Source organism: Arachis ipaensis, chromosome B7 (genome assembly GCF_059453495.1).
Source record: "Arachis ipaensis isolate K30076 ecotype BB chromosome B7, ASM5945349v1, whole genome shotgun sequence".
In the NCBI taxonomy this organism is placed as follows: domain Eukaryota; kingdom Viridiplantae; phylum Streptophyta; class Magnoliopsida; order Fabales; family Fabaceae; genus Arachis; species Arachis ipaensis.
Genome location: NC_142442.1, coordinates 9,725,700 through 9,748,038, shown reverse-complemented (window position 1 = coordinate 9,748,038; position 22,339 = coordinate 9,725,700). Strand labels below are relative to the sequence as shown.

Here is a 22,339-nt window from a genome sequence, read left to right as displayed (position 1 = left end):
ATTTTTATATTAAGATAGGAAAAATATATAGAACCAAGACGTTATCAGCTAAAAATTAAACAAAATCACATTAATTTATATTTTATTTTTAATTAATTTAATTTTTTTTAAATTTACAATATTTATTATTAATTACTGCTTAATTAAAATCAACTTTTGAGTAATATACTTCCAAAACTGCTTCGAGGTTCACGGCGCAGAATCAAGCCCGTTTTTCACACTTCACACTCGAAGCCAATACAAAAAATTCGAAAAATATATAAAAAAATATCTATTTAGTATGAAAAAGAAACATTTTGATACTTAGCAGAAGAAACATCTATATATGTTAATTTGTAGAAATTTTGGATTCACCCAGAGATATTTAACTAGTTTTTGGCTAATACCTTCTTGGTTCCTAACATTTTTTATTAAGATAATGTTATTTGAACATCTAACATATTTTGTTTTGTCAATATTTACTTATATTTAACTATTTGATCTCTTAATTTTATATTTAATATTTTATATTACCTTTTGTTTTACAATCTTAATAGAATATTTATTGCTTTTTTTTATATATTTTTTATGATATCTCCGTGTTTGACAATTCAAAAACTAATCTGTTACGAATTTAAATATCTTTTAAAGGTTGAATGATTAATAAATTGTTGTATTCAAAATCTGAATTATAAACCCTAAATATTTATTCAATAGTTAGTTTGAATATTTATTGTTTATCCAATATTATTTATATAGAAGATTTTAGAAAATAATTTCTCTTTATCCTTAATTACAATGCAATTTCATACAAAAGGCTTCCAATCTTGACATGTGAATAAAGCATAATAAGGCTAAACACAAACCTTTAATCAAATAAAGTTTTCAGTTCAGGATAAGTACAATTAGGATCTGCACCATAATCCACAAAAGGATCCCAATGCTTATTATTAGTTTATTACAATCAGAACAGACAAAAAACTTTGTGGTTATAGATAGAAAGAATAAGATACTGATCACAATCCACTACATCTCTGATCTCTCTATTACTGTTACAAGGTCAAGTGATAACAAAGTTTCAACAGTGATTCCCAGCACTACTTGCTGGCACTATTTCATTTATTGCTCCAATGCTTAGTCAGCAAGGATCCTAAATAAGATAAGACCTGTTAGGCTAGGCCACACCATAATCCTTTTTTCACTTTCATAACATTGCTTGTATCTCAAAATTTGACATAAAAGATAGGCACCATCAAAATATACTCTTTTTAATTTGTTCATTTTTTAATTTTTTTTAATGGTCATTTTTTGGTAGTGTTGGAGAATTGCAGCAATTTTGTATCTCAATTATTTATCACACAAAAATAAGAAGTTATGTAATTTTAATTTTATTTTTAAATAGGTATATTAGTTAAAAAGCATTTTTCGCATTTTAAAAATACCGATATTTTAATAATTTTAGTCGTTAATTTTAATATAAAATATATATTATATATTAAAAAAATCAATAATTAAATAAACTGAAATACCAATATTCTTAGAATATTTGAAATTTTTTGGAAAGTGATAATAACAAAAAAAGAAAAAAAGTGGGTATATAAGTTTGATTTTATCATGAGTATCAAATATTTTGAGACTCTCCCTGTATGTGGCATTCACTCTCAAATATAAGATTACCTTTTCCTTCTTTTGGTCCTTTTTCTTCTCCTTCAACTTCTGATTCTATAAGAAGTCCAAATCCACAAGATTTATTATTAGAGGGAGAATTTATCTAGCTGAAGTGACAGGCAGATACATCCAAACATGATTTTCATTTGACCCCATTAAAGTTTTAATTGCATAATGACACCAATCACCATCAAAGATAACAAGAAGTCCCACACATTTAAGTAAACAGTGGTTGTGAATGAGAGATAATAAAAGGGATCAGAACTCAAAGAAGAAGCTTTAGAAATGATTTCACATTATTGTTGAATTGAATATGGAAAACTACTACTATTCTGGATGGCCTCAATCTCAATGCAACAACTCTGCACCAAACAGTAACAATAATCCTTCCTTTTCAGTACCAACACAGATAGTGCCTCATGCCTATGACTCAGCCTTTGCCTCTCTTCAATTCCAATATCCATGGCCTTTAGCCTTTGAAGGGTTTCCAGAAGATAGAGCTGCAAGTGCTTCTAAGAGCCATAGCCAAGCAGAGAAAAGAAGAAGGGACAGGATCAATGCACAGCTTGCAACTCTTAGAAAACTGATTCCTAAGTCTGATAAGGTAATATTGTTTTTCAAAATTCATATTCCAATAGTGTCATAGACATAGACATAGTTAGTTACTTCTCTCCTTTTTGGCAAAGCATATAGTTTACTTTTACTTCTATCAGTTATGCTATTCAGAGTTTAGATTTTCTTTTTCTTCTTTTTCACCCATTGAATTCTAGTAAGAAAATAGAAATTACCTACCTTAGGAAAATGACATGATATGCAAGGTATCATTAGTTTATGCTATTAATAGCTTTAATAGGTTCCATGATAGAACTTAAAGCATTTGAATTCTACTTCATCAACCTTGATAGATAGAAAACTAGAGAAGCTATACATGTTTTTGTTTTCTAGACTGCATAAATTCCATAATTGATTATGCTTTCAAAATCAATTCAACTAGAAGTGTAAAAATAATATAAGTTCAACTTTGAATTATGCCGGAATGAATACTACAAAAGCAGAATCAAATTAATTAAGTTTTGTTGCGGATGCAGATGGACAAGGCTGCATTACTAGGGAGTGTAGTAGATCATGTGAAGGATCTAAAGCGAAAAGCGATGGATGTGAGCAAAAGCATCACAGTTCCAAGTGAAACTGATGAAGTAACAATAATAGAGTGTGACCCTGATCAAGATGAAAGCTATGCTAAAGTGAAGATACTGAAGCACAACATTGTAATTTCAGTTTGCTGTGATGATAGACCAGAACTTTTCAGTGAACTCATTCAAGTCCTAAAAGGGTTGAGTCTCACAGCAGTTAAAGCTGACATAGCAAGTGTTGGTGGCAGAATCAAGAGCATATTGGTGCTATGCTCTAAGGAAAATGAAGAAGGTGGTGATGGTGTTTGCCTTAACACTCTCAAACAATCACTGAAATCTGCTGTTAACAAAATTGCTTCATCATCCATGACATCAAATTGTCCCACAAGAAGTAAGAGGCAAAGGTTCTTCTTGCCTTCACATTTCATACAGTGATTTCTACAATTTTTTATTCTATTTTACCTCCTATTAGAGAGGGTCAATTTCAGTAGGTGAAATCATTTATTTTTCATTTTTGAATTTGTATACCTATTAGTATTATTAGGTAGGTATAAAAAGCAAGTTTATTTTGCAAGGAAAGTGATGGTCTTGTGCCTCCAATTATTGTGGCAACGTTAAGTAAAAAAGTTCAATGTATCACAGTTGTCATTCTAAAATAGGAAAATGAATTTTGATACATTGTTTGGAAGCTGGCCGGCTGGCCCCTCTCAAACATGGGTAAAGTGAAAAAGTTGGTAAAATGATGAATTGTAAAATCAATCACTCTTAAATTACGATAGTGAAATACACATTTTATAGAAGTTACAAAATCAATAGTGATTAACCCTTCACTTTATCATTTTATCAACTTTCTTACTTTAAAGAATCCAAGAAAAATATACAATTTTTAAATTTTTAATGAATTTGTTATATATATATATATTAAAAAATAAATAAACTTCTACTAATAATTATATTAACATGTGCTTTTTAAATACATTTTAACTAAACCCATAAAATAAACAATAGTTCCATGTTTAAATCGATCCAATGAGGTACTAGCCTACTGCAAAAAATCGATATTCTAAAACAATAAAAGGGGAAAAAAATTTAGATACTTAGTTATCTTTGAACAGATCAATGTTTCATATACCCTTATCTGTTCTGATCTTTTTGATCCCAAATCATTATCCATGATATTTTGTGTTGTCTTCTGCTGCTTGGGGACAGCTTTGACATGCATGAAATTTATAAATTTCTTCCAATGTGATTATGTGATCAAGATGGAGGCACTATTTCATACACAATTAGAGAGTGAGAGAGAGAGCAATTAAAAAATTAGATTACAGCTAGACTCTTTTTAAAGGTAGTACCAAGACTCATCTTTAGACATCAAAGTCAACACCATGAGTAATTCACCATTCAAAAATTAATGTAAAAGATCGCATAGTAAACATCTAGCATCTCTTTGTTCAAAACAAGGACTCATAATGTCACTGAATCTACAAATTATACTATAACAAAAACAAGGTCCAGGTATTCTACTTTTCATTTTAACCCTTCGGGGTTCAATTGGAGGCAAAACCCCACACAAATCCAATTTAACCAAGGAAGTTCATGATCACCAGATGGAGAACCAAATTACAGAGAACAAAATCTGCAAAGGCACGTTCAGGAGCAAGATCCTACAGTAGCACGCATAAGCAAAGTTTTGTAAGAATATGTCAAGTGAAGGAACTAAAACGCAGACAACAAACATATCACTTAATTTCATCATTTCTGTTATGCTTTGATCTGCCAAGTTTCAAACCTACATTATCATGCAAGGTGTTTAAAATAGTATGAATAAACGAAACCAGCATCTTGAAAGGGCAATTAGAAGTTTCAATCCAACTCATACACCTTAACAGATCAAAAAAGACATGAAAGGGATTTTTACCTTGAATTCCTTGTTCTCTTTATTCACTTGGATACGGAGACAAACTGGAAAAAAATAAAGGAGCATAACAATTATAAGAAACACAAGAATGAGCCAATCCATGTTTATGCATGTAGTAGGCTTCAAGGTCTCACAGTGTACTCAAAGCATATGTCTATGTGTGAGTGTGTGCATGCGTTGTATGTGAATATGCATAACTAGATAAACCAACTGTTTATATATCTTCTCCTCTTACCAGCCAGAACTGCAGTCCCTACACAAGAAAGTACTCCTGAAAGGAAGGAGTTAAATGGAAATGATCCCACCAAAGCCATGTAAACTACCTGTTCATGAGCAAAAAAATGAAACGCTCTTAAAATTTGAACTTGAAGATTGAAAATAACTTCCTCATCTCATTCATTTTTAAGGTATACACCAGTTACAAGGGATTATTGCACATCTATAGAGCTTAATGCATCCACATCATGTTAACAGAATCAATCCACAACAAACTATCCCAAAATGGGGAATGGTGTGAAAAGAGTGTGTAGAGACTAACTGACATGAGCAAAGCAAGAAGCAATCTGTTACATCAATCCAAAAAGGAGACAGACTAAGAGAAAGGAACTGAAAGCAAAATAAAGAACTCAAATCCCTGAAATACTTATTTCTCACTACTGTTTTTGTAGCTTCATTACATTACATACTCATAGGAAGTGAGGAGAAATGTAATCTAAACATTAGCAAGTATAATATTCAGCTGAGACAACTCTGACATTCCCCAACATACTCCAACAAATTAGCCTCACAGTTGTAATTTGTATAAATTTAAAATAAACATAACATTAATGTCACTGCCTAAAACATACACCAGGCTAAATCAATCAATATCCCCTAACGAATTGAAGATATCTAAACCATCTAAAATCCTAAAACTCATCATCAATGAGTAATGAAATTGTTCTAATATTCTCTATAGCGAAACCCTAAATCTGATGAAAAACAGCGACAGATCTAGAGTTGAATTACCTGGATGAGAGCGGTGAAAACAGCGTACATGACGTAGAGATCAATGATCTACAGAGAGTGACGAATCGGAGGTTAAGGAAATTTCAATTGTTTGTGAAAATTATTCGAAAGAGAGAGAATGAAAGAGAATGAGAGTCACCTTGAGATTTGTTGGAGTTGCGGAATACGCAGACCAAAGCGCACGGAAGAGGTCTTGTGCGTCCTTGCTGGTTGACCTCGCCATTTTCTCTTCTCTCTTCTTAGATCGCAATGCAAATCCTTGTCTTCCGATTCGGAATTGGAACAAGAATAGGAACGACACTCTGTATCTTCTTCACTGGGTTCTAACACTCTTTTCAGCGTTGAAATGAAAACTCAACTCCACTGCCACTCGGTTTTTAGTCTCTATAGTCGTCGTCTTCCCCAAAGGTATGAGGATAAATTTGTCTTTTCACTACATTGTTTTTTTGGATCCCCTTAAGAGTTTGCTTTACTGTTCGGCCCAATTAAGGCCCAATAAAAGATTACAATTGCTACACACCAGGCATAGGGTTACAGACCGGAGGAGGCATCAATGACCACCGGAGGAGAGCCACCTCCCGTACCCTCTGCAACGAGGCGTCAGTGAGAGCGGCGCCAGCGAACAAACCTGACTGAAAAGTGCAGTGGCAACTTCATTCATTCAGGGTCCAAGAAATGAAGGAGCGTGCGGAAGAAAGAGGAACATTACGGTGGACACGGAGAGTTCAAGTTATCCGCGCAAGGTTTGTCGAACAATGGCGTGCAAGGGATGGACCAGGCAGAGATCGAAGTAGCAGCAAGGAAGGGTACGAAGCTTGGGTGGAAGATGTAATGGAGTTCCCCGGCGTGAGTTGAGCATGGACCGGCGTTACGTCTTCAACGGAATCAATCCCTTCAACCTCTGAGGCGGAGCTTCTTGCCGAGGTGAAGCCAACAGAGAGACCGATTCGGACCTCATCAACCGTTTCGCTTCTTGATTCCAAACTCGAGAATCAATCGATAATGGGTTAAGCATGGTAAAGTCATGGTGGCCATGGAAGTGCTTCTCGGCGCCAAGATTCAACATCCGTGAGAGAGAAGATCAGTTTGGGGTTGTGGGTTCGGGTACGGTAATTTGGACTTATCCCAAGACCATAAAAAGGTTTAGGGTTGGTGCGAGAAACCCGTTTGGGCGACGGCGGTGAAGCGGCCTATGACGGAGAAGCGAGCGAAGCGGGAGACGGTGGTGTAGCGGGGGACAGCGGCATGTTTGCAGCGGATGAAGGTCTGCCTGGAGGATTGGAGAGACGCACATACGCAGACTAGAGAGGGAAGATGAAGTTTGAAAGGCGGGTCGGGTTCCGGGTTGGAGCTCACATTTCCAGGATGCTGGCCTGGATCTGACCAAAAAAAGTAAAAGGGTTGCGGCGGTAAAAAGTTCTAAGTATTTTGTTGTGTGTTTAGTAAATTAAAAAAATTATTTAATAAATTAAAAAATTATAAATTAATTTGAGTTGGTAATAAGTAATGAGTATTTAAATTTTACCTTATATAATATGTGTGTAATAATTTATTAACTAGTATTAAATCTTTAAATAAAATTTAGTTCTGGTGAACAATAAAAAAATTAAAAAATTATATATTTATATTTTTGCTTGTCATTTTTAAAAGATTAGTATTTTTAAAAGCATTTGAGGTGAAATTTTTAAAATTATCTTATACTTATTAAAATTTAAAAATTTAATATGACATCATACATTAATAAATTTTTAATTTTAGTTTTTATATTTATATTTATTATAATATTTTTAAATTTTAAAAATTATTTTATCTAACATCATTATTATTAAATTTTGTTCCCTGCCCTACAACTGCCTCTTCTCTCTATCTCTATATCCTCTATTGCATTTGGTTGAACAACCTGTTATAGTGGAGAAAGGTGGGTGCTTGTGACTTTCACAACTACAAAGAATTTTGAACGCAGGTTTTGAGATCGTGTTAACTATGGGATAAGTAAAAAATGTTGTGTTTGTTGTGCAGTGTTAGTTTTAGGGTAATTTTGTTTGTTTTCCATGATATTTTTCAGTCTAATAAATTAAAAATTAATTCAATATACATTGAAGCTTTATTTTTTTTTGGACATAGTTCTAGGGGTGTTTGCAATGTAGTTTGGTTTGATTTTTGAGAGAAATGTCATCCGATCCGATCGTCTAATTAAACTACGCTTCGGTTTGGTTTGGTTTGGTTTGTTCGATTTTTTCAATCGATTAAAAAAAAATACTACCATACTATTTTACAAAATCTTATACATTGAAATCAACAAATACAAATACACTATTGAAATCGGCAATCTGGTGTCACCCATATTCTCACTTGAACTAACATCAAACTGCATGAACAAATACATTAAACAACAAAATCAATTTACAAGCAATTTACAAATCAAGATCCTGTTTACAAAATCAAACAATTTACAAGTCAGTAAGGCAACAACAATAAAATAAACAAGTCAACAACCAACAACAATCCATCAATGATTATTGATTTATTGAACATAAATTAGTTAAATTACTTAATTACATACCTGATTCGGAGGCTCGGGCTCCATATCTCAGTTGAATCAGCGGAAAGAAGGCTGCTAGCTGGTGTTGTGCTGGGTGGCTCGGTGGGAACTGGGGTCGGTGGCTCGACGCTGCTGGGAAGACCGTTCCTGGTTTCAACAATATCCAGTTTCTCATGACATATACTAAATCATTAGATTCAATGACGGAAGTAATCTAATACTTCAAACATGCTTCTATTTTTTCATTATTCAAATTTATCTTTTTACCATATTGAGATCAATAAATCGAACAATGAATCAATAACCAGCAGCAATACCAAGTCAGCAATAAATCAATAAATAGCAAAAATGAATCAATAAATAGCAATTGGTAAGCAATGAATCAACAAACAGCAAGTCAGCAACAATGAATCAGCAAGTTAGAAATTAGTCAAATTACATACCTGACTCGGTGGCTCGAGCTTCATATCTGACTTGAATCGGTGGCTGGGTGGGAGACTGGGAGGTGTTGTGTTGTGGGTGGCGAGGGTGGTGCTGGATCTGGCAAGGGTTTCGTGGTGCTCTGTCCGCGAAGTGGTTCGGCGACGTTGGGAGGAAGGCTTCACTGCGAGGTGGTGGGAGAAACGGTCTCTCGCCGGCGTTGGGAGATGCTGCAACAACGTGGGTTCGCCGCCGTGAGAGGAGAGCGTGACTGCAGAGAACGTGGGTGGCTGGGCGCCATGAGAGGAGAGCGCGACTACAGAGAGAACGTGGGTGGCTGAGCGCACCGATAAAGACTGCAGAGAGCACGACTGTGAGAGGAGAGCGCTAAGTTTGGAACTTTCGATTGGGGGTGGGAGGCGTGACATTAGGACTAGGTGACAGGGGTCGCGCTAAATGGAAATGGGGGGGGGTCAGGAGTGGGTGGGGTTGGTTTAGGGTTTTTTATCCCACCGATTTGGTTTGGTTCGGTTGGAGTTTTCATAGTTAGAACCGAAAATCGAACCAAAAAATTGCAAAACATTTTTTTTTCAATTTTTTTGGTTTATTCGATTTTCGATTTTTTTATTCGATTGATCGGTTTAATTCGGTCTGGATTAATTTTAAACACCCTTAGGACATATACACTTACACACACTAAATTGAAGCTTCATTTAAGATATTTGTACCTAACTAATTGTCTTTTCTAAAGTAGATTAGAGAAGAGTGTTAACCCACAAAAATATTGATGCCCTAATTCAAGACCACAGAAAATATTTTCTACGAACCCCAAAAATCTTACCATGACAACAACCCTGTATCTGTACGTTCCCATGTCCATCCACCTTGGTTGCATGCACTATTGATCAGAAAAACAAAAAAATAGGTTTGTGTATCATTTGTTTTTCACAAAAATAATATAGAAACAAAAAATAATTAGAGTGAACTACCAACTAGGTTCTTGTCTATTTCGCAGAATAACAAAGCAACTCCTGATGAATAAAGCAATCCACTTCAGTCCCTGTGGGTGAATCTCCGGTAACTACAAACAGAAAATGTTAAGCTGTCACAGTGAGCGTGTGTTGGCTTGCTAATGTGGATGAATGCTGCAGACGTGGACATCTCAAATGGTTAGGGGTTAATTGCCCCCATCCACCTCAAATGGCCAGGGAGTTAATTGTCCCCATCTACCTCAACCAAAACGACATCCCTCTTCCATCTTCGCATGGTTAGGAGGCCCATTCCGGTATAGCAGTTGAGCGAAGATGGAAGAGGGATGTCGTTTTGGTTGAGGTGGATGGAGACAATTAACTCCCTATTTGAGGTGTCCACGTGTACAACATTCATCCACATAAGCAAGCCAACACACACTCACCGTGACAGCTTAACGTTTTCCGTTCGTAGTTACCGGAGATTCATCATAGGGACCGCCTTGTGTCACGGAAGTATGGGACAGAGACCGAAGTGGATTGCTTTATTCATCAGGGATTACTTTGTCATTTTGCGAAATAAACATGGGTCGAGTTGGTAGTTCACTCAAACAATTAGGCCACATAATTTAAATTTACCTTATTTAATTACAAGATACATTAAATAAAATTTAAAAAAAATAATTTTTTGATTAATATTTGTTTGTTACAAAATATATACATGTACCAAATCAACATCCGTGAAGACTATAACACTGCAATCTTTTCCTTCATAGGCAAAATTGATCCACAAACTACCTCCAATGCATTCACTAAGATAAAGCCCGAAGAAAAGAAAAATGATAGGGGGTGAGGAATAGCAAGTATTAAGGCCGACGTAATAATGTTAATGTTTGGGGTGAATAAATTAAACCCCACATGTGCATCTTCGTTAGTGATCACAATACTTTACTTAAAAAAAAACTATCTTAATACGATAGATACTTGTAAAAAATTAAAAGTCTGAGTTAACAATGAGCTATCCGTAATGGAGTGATTCAAAATCTACCATTACATTCACTAATATCATCATCCTAACTAAACAAATCAAACACTAGGCGTCTAGGCAACAGTTATTGAAAGGGATGAGCAAGAAAGTAAAATACAAATGTATACATGAAAACAACGAAAAGAAGAAAAGATATACATTATTAATATGTTTGTCTATTAATTAAAAATTTTTACTAGGTGGATCAGGCTCAAAGAGTGGTTGAGTCTTTTGTAAGCTTTGAATGTATCTCCTAACCTCTTCTGCTATCATGGGCCGCATCATCTTCATCAACCATGCATGCTCGCCGTACCGATTGACTTCCTCCTCCTTCCGCCACACTCCCTCTGCGCCCAAAGGCTTCTCTCCGGGCGGGAGCAAACTCAGTGTCGTCACGCCGCCTTCTTCTTCTTCTTCAGCGTTGCGCTTTTGGCGAACCTCCTCCTCCGCGTGACTGTTGACGGCAACTGCCGCCAAACACGGCTTCTTGTTGACATTCTGTGGCAACTCTAACTGCTCGCCCTTGCGCTTTTGGCAAACAAATGTTGGACTGAAATCTGATGACGACGACGTGGCGGCAGAAGAGAATCCGGATAATCCTCCGCTGGCGGAGGCGTCGGTTGCTGCCGCGGAGGGGAATCCGGCGCCGGGAAAGGCGACGGTGACACCTTTACGGCGGCGGAGGGTGGAGTTCCAGTGGTTCTTGATAGCGTTGTCGGTGCGGCCAGGAAGGAGTCTGGAGATGGTGGCCCACTTGTTGCCGTGTACGGCGTGAGCCTTAAGGATGATTTCGTCCTCCGCAGGGGTGAACGGTCGGTGCTGAACGTCGGGGCTGAGCTGGTTGCACCACCGCAGTCGGCATGACTTTCCCGATCGGCCCGGTATCCCGTTGCTTATGACGGACCAGTTCCGTGCTCCGTGCTGCGCCACCAGCTTCAGAAGCGTTGCATCCTCTTGGGGAGTCCATGACCCCTTGATTCGATCTGCTTCTTCGTCAAATTTGTTGTTGTCTTCGATCATCATCGCAACCTGTTCGATGAAATTCCAGAATAAGATTAGTATGGTATATATCTGTTAATAGCAAAGATAATTGGTAGAGTTGGAGTTGGCATTGAACCTTGAACAGCGCTTTTGTTTTGGATTATTTAGTTTCTTGTTTCATGGGGCATGGGAGTTTTAAAACATGTTAGTTATTTTTGGAAGAGGAATGGGTTTTAGATGGTTAGGGAGATTCATAATAATGGGAGAGGACGTTATAACTGCCGCACTCTTTTCTAACTGACTCAAATAACGCCATTTCCTATAAACTAGAAACTCTAACAAGCTTCGGAGATATACATACGTCATGTTAATTAAATTACTTAATTAATTTTAATTAGTTGGGATGAATAACATTTTCCAAGAGTGTGGCAGTTAGGATGGACTATTCTTCACTTTCTATATACATTATATTAATTTACTTTGACTATGTAATTCCTATTTTGTTTGGTGCATAAATGGGATTTAATTGTTGTATTTATTCCTTCTGTGACCATAATCTTGATGTGTGTGGCCAAGGAAGGAGGCTAACTAACTCATGGGTAGGTCAAAGTGGAACATGAAGGTGGGAACGGTCATCGGTTATTAAAGTGCAGGAATATATGGTTATGACTTAGGGGATTGATGTGTTTCTAAGGAAGAGGTAAAACAGATGGATGTAGTAAGTAGTAACTGCATGATTGTTGTTGCAGTTAGAGATGCATAACAATAACAGTACAGAGTACATACTGGGGATAAGAAGATATTTTAAACTTCAAAATTAAGTTATTTTTCAGTTATTCTCTTATTTCCAATTTTATCCTCCATATATTTAATTATTTTGATAACTGATCATGTCAAAAAGTAAAATTTGGTTAGAGCAAATCACAAAAAGTCATGAAATTATCCAATCATTAACAAAAGTATCTAATTAAACTCTAAATAAAATTATCTTTTATATTTGTTAATAACAAAAATATATTTAAAATATTTTAAATTATAACAGAAAATAATTTTGTTAGAAGTGACAGTTTTTCTATTGATAAAAAATTGTACAACAAATTTCAATTAGTATAAGATTACCAAATTTTAAAAATAAAATATTTTATTTTTTAATTATATTTGTAAAATATTTAATTGAAATCCTATGATTGTCACGTTAAGTTAAAAATATTATTATATTATTTAATTTATTTTTAATGAATATATATTTTATACTAATGATTTATATTAGTGAATTACCTGAAAATAAATCACGGGATCCACAGTTTCTCTATTGATTCTTCATGCTGGTTGGCTTCACGATTCTGATCGGTAAATGGTAAGGGTAATATGCAAAAACACTGCGACACTAAGTTAAAATTGATCTGAGAGATAGAATTTTAAGGATGTGTTTTTTTTTTTGTGACTTAAGGATGTGTTACCTGAAGAAGCATGTGACTCTCCTTTATATAAGTTCAATCAAGTTATTTTATCTTCTAGTTGGTTCGGAGGTAATTAATATTTAAATTTAAATATCGGTTGATGACATGCCGACTTGTCAAGTACCAGGACGTTTGGGCCTGATGAACCAGCTGGACTTTGTGTTGAAATAAATTATTTTATTAGTTCAGATTATTGATGTTAAGTCATCAAAAATATATCATATTGCAAAAGCATATTTTTATTAGTAGTAATTAGAAATTAGTCGGAAGAATTATCTCAATTTAGGTGGCTGAATTGCAACTCTTTTGATGGAAAAAGAACAACAAAGACGAATTTGGTATATTGAGATCGAAATTCTGAAAGTCTATTTATATTTAAGCATGGTACTCATTAAATCCTAAACCCCAAATAAAATAGTATCTAAAGTTCAAAACATAATATATCTAAAATTTAAAAGATAATTATCTAAGGAACAAATTTTATTCTCATTTAATTTTAAATCAAAAGTAATAATGACTTATTCATTTTAGCATTTATAACAATAAATAAGATCACCATTATATAAGTCATTTTTTTGTGACTCATTATATAAGTCATTTAATTTAAAATAACATAATTTATAATTATAATTAATATATGTATTACTCACAAACAAATTAAAAAATTAAATTAATTTTCTAACACTTTGGGTCAAATTCTCTTGCCCTCTTGGGTTCGAAATTCGGATTCATAAGTCATAACTTATTTTCATAATTAATTTTAATGTAGATCTAATATAGTTGTATAGAAATTTCATAATGGAATGAGAAAGAGATTCTGAAAGTGGAATTAGAAATATTTTAAGTTTAACTAACTCAAAGGAAGGAAGATTTTTTTCCGTGGTCTTCTTTTTCAGTGAACTCATTTACTTTGTAGCTAGAGAGAAGGTTAGTTATATGAAGATGAGAGCAGGGAAATTTGGTTTTGTAATATTGTAACGTGTATGAGTGGGTGGGTGGCTAGGTTGCATAGTAAAAATCTAAAAATGTGTTTGGATAACTATAAAACTTTAAATGTTAAATTTCATTTCTTATTATTTATGTTTTTCATTTTTTGTTTATTTTTAAGTGATAGATTTCTTCAATATTTATTTTTGCTCGTGGCTTTTATTTTTTTCCACTCCCCAACGTTACTTAGAACGAAAATTGAGTAGAAAGAAGGTTGAGGTATATATATCCACATCATAATTGCATGGCAAATTTGGGGTCATGTTCAATGGTTTACTAGCTAGTAAGGTGGAGTTGAAGTTGTTTTAATTTATATTATTTGGTCAGGACTTGAGGTATCTAAGTATCTTTGTATTCTTTAAATATTAAACTATTCTTTCATTTTATTTTATTGATAACAATAAAAAAGTTTTATGACCCACAAATTTAATTTAATAGAATATAAAAATTCAATTCAATATTAATTTTGGTTATATTTGTTCTAACAAAAACAACTATCATTCATAGAATAGTTATTATGGCCTATTTACACCTTTTTTTGATAGTTTCATCTGTATCTTCTTCTGAAAGTTTTATCTGTATCTGTTTTAGTAGTTTCATCTGTATTTTTATTGAGCTTCACGCGCTTTTTTTTATTGCGCTCTACGCTCTTATTTGTTCTTTCTTTTTTTGAAAGAATAAGAAAAGAATGCAAATTTTTATTAATTGTTAATTGATTGAATTGTCTTGTAGAATGTAGATTATGAAGGTAAAACTAAATATATATAGAATATTGGCCTATGAAAAATAAAAACAAATAAAGATAAGATAAAGATAAAAATAAGATAAGATAATAAAGACTAAAATTATAATTGAATTTATGTATTTTGTTGAGTTGAATTTATGAGTTATGAGATTTCTTTATTGTTGTTATAGGTTAAGGTAGAAGAGTAGTTTAATATTAAATGCGAAAGTATAATATATTTTGGTGTTGAGGTTATCTAACATATAGGTATCCATCATATCAAATCAGCTAACCATGCTGTTCAAACCCGTCGTCTTAAATTTATGATAAATAACGAGTCTTGCTTCGACCGGCACTGGCTAATTAACATGCTGTTAATGTTTTGTACCATGAAAAAGATGGGTACAACGGTTGCGTAATATATGAATAATTAAAAAAAAAGGGAAATAACACAATAAGCTATTAATATAGTATATTTGAAATCCAAAATTTCTCATCGTCATCATTAAAAAAAACACAAAAAATTAAACACCTTTTAGTATACACAAATTTATTTAGGTTTTGGAAATATTAATTTTAAAGAAGAAATTAAGATTAGAATTATTTAATTTTCGTGTAAAGCATAAATTTAAAACTCTAAAAAAATTAATAAAAATTCTAACTTATTTTTTTAATCTCTAAATAAAAAAATTTTGAAATTTTTATTTTTTAATATTTTAAAAAAATTATGTATTTAAATTTTTATTCATTTTTTTTTTTTGTGACTAAATTTTTTTTTTTTTATTCATTTAACTATTAGCGGGATAGTTAGAAAGATAAATTAGATTTTCAAATTATTGCTCTTTCTATGTAAACTATATAAGAGAGTACGTCGTTCTTAATTTTGGGGAAATCATTTGTTATTATCTATTGTAGATGTGTATTTTGGATTAACTAATATTCAGATTCGATATCCAAAAGAGCGTATAGTCTATTCCTAGAACAATTGCGTATATAAATTAAAAAAATTATTAACACAAAAGTCAATGTTAAAGTAAGGTTATTTTATGAAGAAAAACATTATATACTGAATATTTTTGGGATAAATGGTTAAATTCATTCTTGAAAAATTACTCTTTATCTAAATTAATTTTTAATATTTTTTTAATCAAATTCATTTGTTAAAAATTTTAAATTAGTCGTATTAGTCATTTTATCATTTTCTTTGTTGATGATGACAAAATTTGTTAATTTAACATGGCATCTTAAGTGATACTATAACTTACACAAAAATCTTAATTGACTATTTGAATGATAAGTTTAGGGCAATTTACGCAACTAAATTGTTTGATCCTCAATATTACGCAAATACATTGTTTCAGTTTTTAATACGCAAATGCATTGTTTCTATATTTTATGTAAACCGCTACTGCCAGTAGCGGTTTACGTGTGAGTGTATGTGTGTGTAAACCGCTACTGGCAGTAGCAGTTTACGTGTAAGTGAGTGTGTGTAAACCGCAGCAGCGGTTTACGTGAGTGTGTGCGTGTGTGTAAACCGCTACTGGCAGTAGCGGTTTACGTGTGTGTGTGCGTGTGTGTAAACCGCTACTGCCAGTAGCGGTTTACGTGTGATGGTTTGCCTATATAAACCGTGGTTGCACCCGCGGATTATGTGTTTAGAAGGTTTGAGGAGTTTTCTAGAGAGAGGAAATTGTAGAGAGAAGTCAGAGCAAGTTGTGAGCGGGTCCGAGGTTCCTCAGCGGCGACTTCTGGCGAGTTATCATGGCAGGCAGGAACCTGTACCGACTGAACGGCGTTGCGCATATTGCCGGTTCTATTGGTGACGAGGTTAGTTAATATTTATTTTTTTTGTAGTCTTTGCATATCTTAGTTAGAAAAACGGTGGGTTAGGTAGAGGAATTAGAATTTATAGATTAGTCGTTGTATCCTGAATTTAGGGTTCGCATGCTAGGATGTTAGTTCACTAATCTTGGTTTAGTGTTTTTAGTTTTTCTTGGTTAGTTATAGATATGCCTAGTTACCTGAAATTTAATTCCATTCAATGAATGTTATGCCCGCTAATTAATGTTGGTTTAGTTTAGGGAACGGGATAGTTGACATTAGTGAATTATTATAGTTTGTTTAGGATATTTGTATGATATGAAGTTTTAAATTTAAATTCTTTACAATATTTTAAAATTTCTGGATCTTAATAAGTAAATTATTTGTGTTGTCATTTTCCCTATCGTGAGTAGGAAATTTTTTTTAAATATTATATAGGAGAATTTGCTGATGTTTTAAGGTATTCGTATTCGGTTAGATATGGAAATCTGTTTAAGGATAGGAGAATTTAATTGGACTCTGTTTTCGTTTGTTGTTCTGTGCAGCCCAATAGGTGTATATACAGTGTGAGGCGGCAACAGAATATGCCCATGCATGAAAGGATCATCCCGTATTTAGAGCGGGCTGGATTGTACCATTTGGCTAGGCTAAATAGCCAATGGTTCTGGTTGGATGAGCCACTCGTTAGTGCGTTCGTTGAGAGGTGGCGTCCTGAGACGCATACGTTCCACATGCCTTTCGGAGAATGCACAGTGACATTGCAGGATGTGGCATTTCAGCTAGGGCTTCCTGTGGATGGGGAGGCTGTGAGTGGTTGCCTTGGTGAGTTTGAGACATACATGGAGGGTGGCCGACCAGCTTGGGAGTGGTTTGAGGACCTATTCGGTGAGCGGCCCCCACCGAATAAGGTCAAGCAGATGACAGTACACTTTACATGGTTCCACGAGAGGTTTAGGGTGCTACCACCAGATGCGAGCGAGGAGACTGTCCGCATATACGCACGGGCCTACATCATGATGCTGTTATCGACTCAGTTATTTGGGGACAAGAGTGCGAACCGGGTTCATATACGATGGTTGCCATTTGTGGCAAACCTTGATGGCATGGGGAGGTATAGCTGGGGTTCGGCCGCTTTGGCGTGGCTGTACCGATGTATGTGTCAGGTAGCAAACAGAAATGTGACTAATCTTGCGGGCCCGCTCCAGTTACTTCAGAGTTGGATATTCTGGCGGTTTCCGTCTCTTAGGCTGGCCGGGTTTGAGGTTTTCTCTTTCCCGCTGGCATCAAGGTTTGGGTTATGCTTTTTTAAGTTTAACAAATTTATTGGGCATATTTTAAATTTGGTGTCTCATATCACTTAAATTTAGGTGGTCTGCCTACTTACCTCCTAATGATGGAAAGGAGCAGAGGGTCATTAGGTATCGGCTTGCATTGGATCGACTGACCGCTCGTGATGTAAGTTTTATAGCAGCAAGAGTTTTACTTTTTGTTTGATCTCTATTCGTGACTAGATATATACTTGTTATTGTAGTCCTTGATGAGTTCTTAAATTTCAGATTGTGTGGGAGCCCTACTCCGTGCTTGATGTACTTGCCGTGGTCCATCCAGAGATACTTACAGAGGAGCACAGTCGCATGTGGCGAGCCGTGACTGCCTTGATATACTTTGCGGTCATCGAGTGGCATCAGGTTGACAGGGTTGTTCCACAGCTGGGCGGAGTACAACATACCCCCGAGGATGCTTTGAACGTAGACTGGCTGCATGCTAAGGACGGTAGGGGTGGCGATAGGTGGTTTCCCCACTACTATCAGAAATGGCATGAGCATTGGGAGAACCGACTTGATGCCGTCATTTCCATTGAGCGAGTGGCAGATCCTGGCCCATCTGCAGATTACCTAGATTGGTGGTACCGAGAGGCTCAGCGATTCCTTAGCCCTGGGGCTGCATTTGCCGATCCTAGAGGCACCCAGATACCTCCGGAGGCATATCAGAGAGGATCCTCCCAGGTTCCACGCAGATCACAGCTACCTGATATGCCGGACAACCATCGTGTTGAGAGACGCCGTCGTGTTGGGACTAGGGACACCGGTCGAGAGTGGAGGTGGTTACATGATGCGATGCAGGAGGATGACGCAGGCGGAGATGCTAGAGCTGAGGTCGATCACCGTGTTCGTCGGTCTAATGCCAGACGTGGGAGAACTCCGGATGATACACAGCACGCAGGCGGAGTGAGTGGGACCGCAGCGACTGAGGCTGGAGGGGATACATTCACTAGCAGAGCTTATTCTCAGATGCCGGAGTTCACACCGACCATGACTATGGATTTAGATGATCAGCTGGTCAGTCCACGGTTTTATGCAGACTTTGCTGAGTTGATTGGGAATGATGCTGGCACGTCGAATGTGCAGTTTGGTGGCCAGTCTTACCAGCAGCAGATGCCGGATGTGCAGATGGAGACCGGAGCTTACCAGCCACATATGACGGAGATGCATTCCCAGCCACATGATTATCAAGGTCAGTATGGGGTAGATCTGAACGTGCCTGCAGGTAGTCCGTTGGATACTTGGTTCACTATGGGGGGCACCCCCCAGTCCGCCTACGGGTTAGACCCTCCACGTGATGATGTTGGACAGGAAGCAGCCCGACCGACTCGAGTCAGACGTCCGGCTCGATGTTGGACAGGATCTCATCTCCTTGGTGACTTTCATGATGTTGCGAGGGATGATCGCGATGGTTAGCACCATGTGTTGTTGTTTTTTACTTCTCGCTATGTAGTTTATTTTCTGATTTAGGACTTTTATGTTTTTTATATTTGTATGACTGTTATAATGGGTACTTGTTACTTTATGTTTTATGCCCGTTGGGCCTTATTTTTAGTCTTGTTGGAAGGACTTTTATATTGTTCAGTTTTTACTTTATGATTATGTTGAGACAGTCTATTCTTTATCGATCTGTTAGCTAAGATGGAAATTAAGCACAATATCTCTAGAAAAGTGAAACACAACTACCGATATTATCATTCACAAGAAAAAACAAAAAGACTAAAAACTCATAAATGATAAACGAAATAAGTAAAGATAAATCTACATCCCACTAGTTGAACCTCGCTGAGGGCAAACCCGTCGGGTATGACCGGGCTGCCTGTACAGACCACACCTCTTAGGTCGGCTGGTGTCGGCTTCGTCCATGTTGTTGCGGATGCGGGTGGACCGTGGTCGTCCTTCTCTAGCCCTTCTCATGCCCGGATCGGGTATAACCGTCGGCCCGTCATATGGTGGCCAAAGCCCCTCTGGAATACATGGTGAAAAGGACATCTCATACACCTTAAAGACCTCAGACATGGTGTACACCTCATCAACATAAGTTGCCCAATCTAGGTGTGACTGCGCACAGCATGCGAGGGCATGGCAGCAGGGGTAGTGCAGCGCCTGGAAGTATCCACAATCGCAGGTGCGATCCCTCAGAGAAACCCGATAGCTACCCAAAGAGAATTTCCCGGTGGGAGTCGTCTCAGCCACAGTATAGTCAAGCTGATGCCTATCAAACACTGTCACCGTGAAGCACCTTGATTCCTTCAGATTACGCTCAATGGCCTTAACTACTGCCTGTGAAAACCGGTGCCCGGACCCTAACTGTGCCTCTGCCGTCTGGCCACGGACAACAAACAACTCGGCCAGCCGGAGATATGTCGACTTAACCAAAGACGTCACCGGGAGGTTTCTTGTGCCCTTCAAGACAGAGTTCACACACTCAGAGATGTTGGTGGTCATGTGACCGTATCTTCTCCCACCATCCTTATGCTGTGTCCACCTCTCATAAGGCATTCTGTTTGCCCATTCGCACATAGCCGGGTTCTCCGTCCTCATTATATCAAACCAATAGTCAAATTCTGCTTCCGTCTTCGCATACGCGGCATTTACCAACCACCTCCGCGCATCCTGCCCCTTGAAAGTGAGGGCAAAATTTGCAGCAACATGCCGAATACAAAATGCCCGATAAGCATGCGGGGGTAGCCAACCACTATCGGGGCTCTCTAACGCAGCCTTGATGCCGTTGTGTCTGTCAGAGATCACGAGAATACCTTGCTGTGGAGTGACATGCCTTCTAAGGTTCGATAGAAAGTACGACCAAGAATCTGCGTTCTCTCCCTCCACGAGTGCAAACCCAACAGGCAAAATGTTTGAGTTACCATCCTGTGCGATCGCCAACAACAACGTCCCGCCATATTTGCCATACAGGTGTGTGCCGTCGATGCTTATCAGCGGCTTACAGTGGCGGAAAGCCTCAATACACGGAGGAAACGTCCAGAACATCCGATGAAAGAAAACTCTATCCTCGTCAACTTGGTCACCCACCCTAACCGGGGACGTCTTCAATAGAGCAATCGAACCTTCCATCGTGCATGTGACTCCAAGGATCCACCGAGGCAGATCTGCATATGACTCCTCCCAATCACCATATATTTGCGCTACTGCCTTCTGCTTCGCCAACCACACCTTCCGATAACTAGGCATGAATCCATAAGTCGCCTCCGTGGCCTCTTGCAACACCTTAATAGACACCGACGCATCAGCTCGAACCAATGGATAGATCCTCGCACAGATAACATGATAATCAAGCTGCTTGTGGTCGCTTGATATCGATGTGGCCATACACGTGTGCGGACCGTTGTACCTCCTAACCTCCCATGTGCCCTTCCTTTTCCGCATGACTATCCGAATCAACCACGTGCACCCGTTACCAAACTCCTTGCATCTCCCTTGGTATTTCAGGTTGTCGGACTCCATAACCTTGTACTCAACTCCACGCCGAATACTGTAATCCTTCACACTCAACACGGCTTCCTCTTTACTCTGGAAGGATTGGCCAATCTGAAATTCAGACATATTTGTCCCATCATGCATCCCCTGCCCCTCGAATGTTGCATCAACATTCTGCTGTTGGCCGATGGCTTCCAAGTTCGAAGAAGAGAGGTGGGGAGGGTACTCCTGTGTTGCAGAACCGGAACATCCATGGGCTGAACGTCCGCCTCTTGGAATATCATCATCACTGTCCCCACCAATATCGACAGGCTCCTCATCCAAATCATCGTCAAACAGTGCGTTCTCAACCCGATCCGGTCCGGCATCGCATTCAAAATCAGGAACAACAGGACCAACATATGCATGAACAGCCCCAGCAAGTTCGGGCTCCGGATTCGGAACTGCCACTGCTACCACAGGCATCGATGTTGAGGCACCACCGGCTGGGATCGACTGAGGATTTGGGGCCGATGCCCCTGAGCTATCCACACCATCTTCCAACTTTGCAAACAGCTCAGTTACCCTCACCTCCGGAAAACTACGCCTGCAGTGAAACAAGACATGCAAGTCTTCATCCGACCCGATCACGAAGGTCTCATATCTCACACCAGTTGAGACAACATCAATGGGAATCTTGTAAAATAATTTTTTTACCCACTTCGTCCCACACACACCGAGCTTCCGTAATATGCTTTGCTTAATCTCCGCCAACGTATTCGAAGATCGAATAAAAACACTAAGCGGTTCTCTATCTGTGAATTTTACACCATGCCTTTTGCTCTTTTGAATTTTTCCAGAGCAGTGAACCAGAGCCACAAAACTATCCTCTCCCTCCATTTGTGAATAACACTCTACTTCTTCACATTTGGTCCCTCTCTGGTTTATATAGGCAGCCCCATTC

At 37.3% G+C, this 22,339-nt stretch overlaps 4 protein-coding genes across 5 annotated transcripts; 2 read left to right on the top strand and 2 right to left on the bottom strand.

Annotated features, from left to right (window-relative positions):
• The first annotated feature begins 1,623 nt into the window (after positions 1-1,623).
• Positions 1,624-3,456, top strand: LOC107609969 (transcription factor bHLH51). The gene is made up of 2 exons (XM_016312031.3): positions 1,624-2,251; positions 2,736-3,456. Exons 1-2 carry the CDS (start codon positions 1,961-1,963, stop codon positions 3,213-3,215), a joined length of 771 nt encoding a protein of 256 aa, XP_016167517.1. The 5' UTR covers positions 1,624-1,960; the 3' UTR covers positions 3,216-3,456.
• A 687-nt stretch (positions 3,457-4,143) lies between these two features.
• Positions 4,144-7,324, bottom strand: LOC107609347 (dolichyl-diphosphooligosaccharide--protein glycosyltransferase subunit DAD1). Its single transcript, XM_016311276.3, has 5 exons — positions 5,846-7,324; positions 5,707-5,754; positions 4,934-5,021; positions 4,699-4,742; positions 4,144-4,444 (listed from the first exon to the last, which is right to left on the bottom strand). The coding sequence occupies exons 1-5, from the start codon at positions 5,927-5,929 to the stop codon at positions 4,361-4,363; spliced, it is 348 nt and encodes a 115-aa protein (XP_016166762.1). The 5' UTR covers positions 5,930-7,324; the 3' UTR covers positions 4,144-4,360.
• A 3,320-nt stretch (positions 7,325-10,644) lies between these two features.
• Positions 10,645-13,102, bottom strand: LOC107609346 (uncharacterized). 2 transcript variants are annotated; one of them, XM_021107263.2, is made up of 2 exons: positions 12,923-13,102; positions 10,645-11,692 (listed from the first exon to the last, which is right to left on the bottom strand). In XM_021107263.2, the coding sequence occupies exon 2, from the start codon at positions 11,684-11,686 to the stop codon at positions 10,847-10,849; it is 840 nt and encodes a 279-aa protein (XP_020962922.1). In that variant the 5' UTR covers positions 11,687-11,692; positions 12,923-13,102; the 3' UTR covers positions 10,645-10,846. The 2 variants fall into 2 exon arrangements, with proteins under 2 accessions (XP_020962922.1, XP_016166761.1); XM_016311275.3 differs by lacking the exon at positions 12,923-13,102 and adding an exon at positions 11,781-11,940.
• Positions 13,103-16,517: 3,415 nt separating this feature from the next.
• On the top strand, positions 16,518-22,139 carry LOC148550308 (serine/threonine-protein phosphatase 7 long form homolog). Its single transcript, XM_088494058.1, has 5 exons — positions 16,518-16,642; positions 17,182-17,924; positions 18,004-18,091; positions 18,193-18,605; positions 21,917-22,139. Exons 1-5 carry the CDS (start codon positions 16,577-16,579, stop codon positions 22,137-22,139), a joined length of 1,533 nt encoding a protein of 510 aa, XP_088350184.1. The 5' UTR covers positions 16,518-16,576.
• Positions 22,140-22,339: the final 200 nt, after the last annotated feature.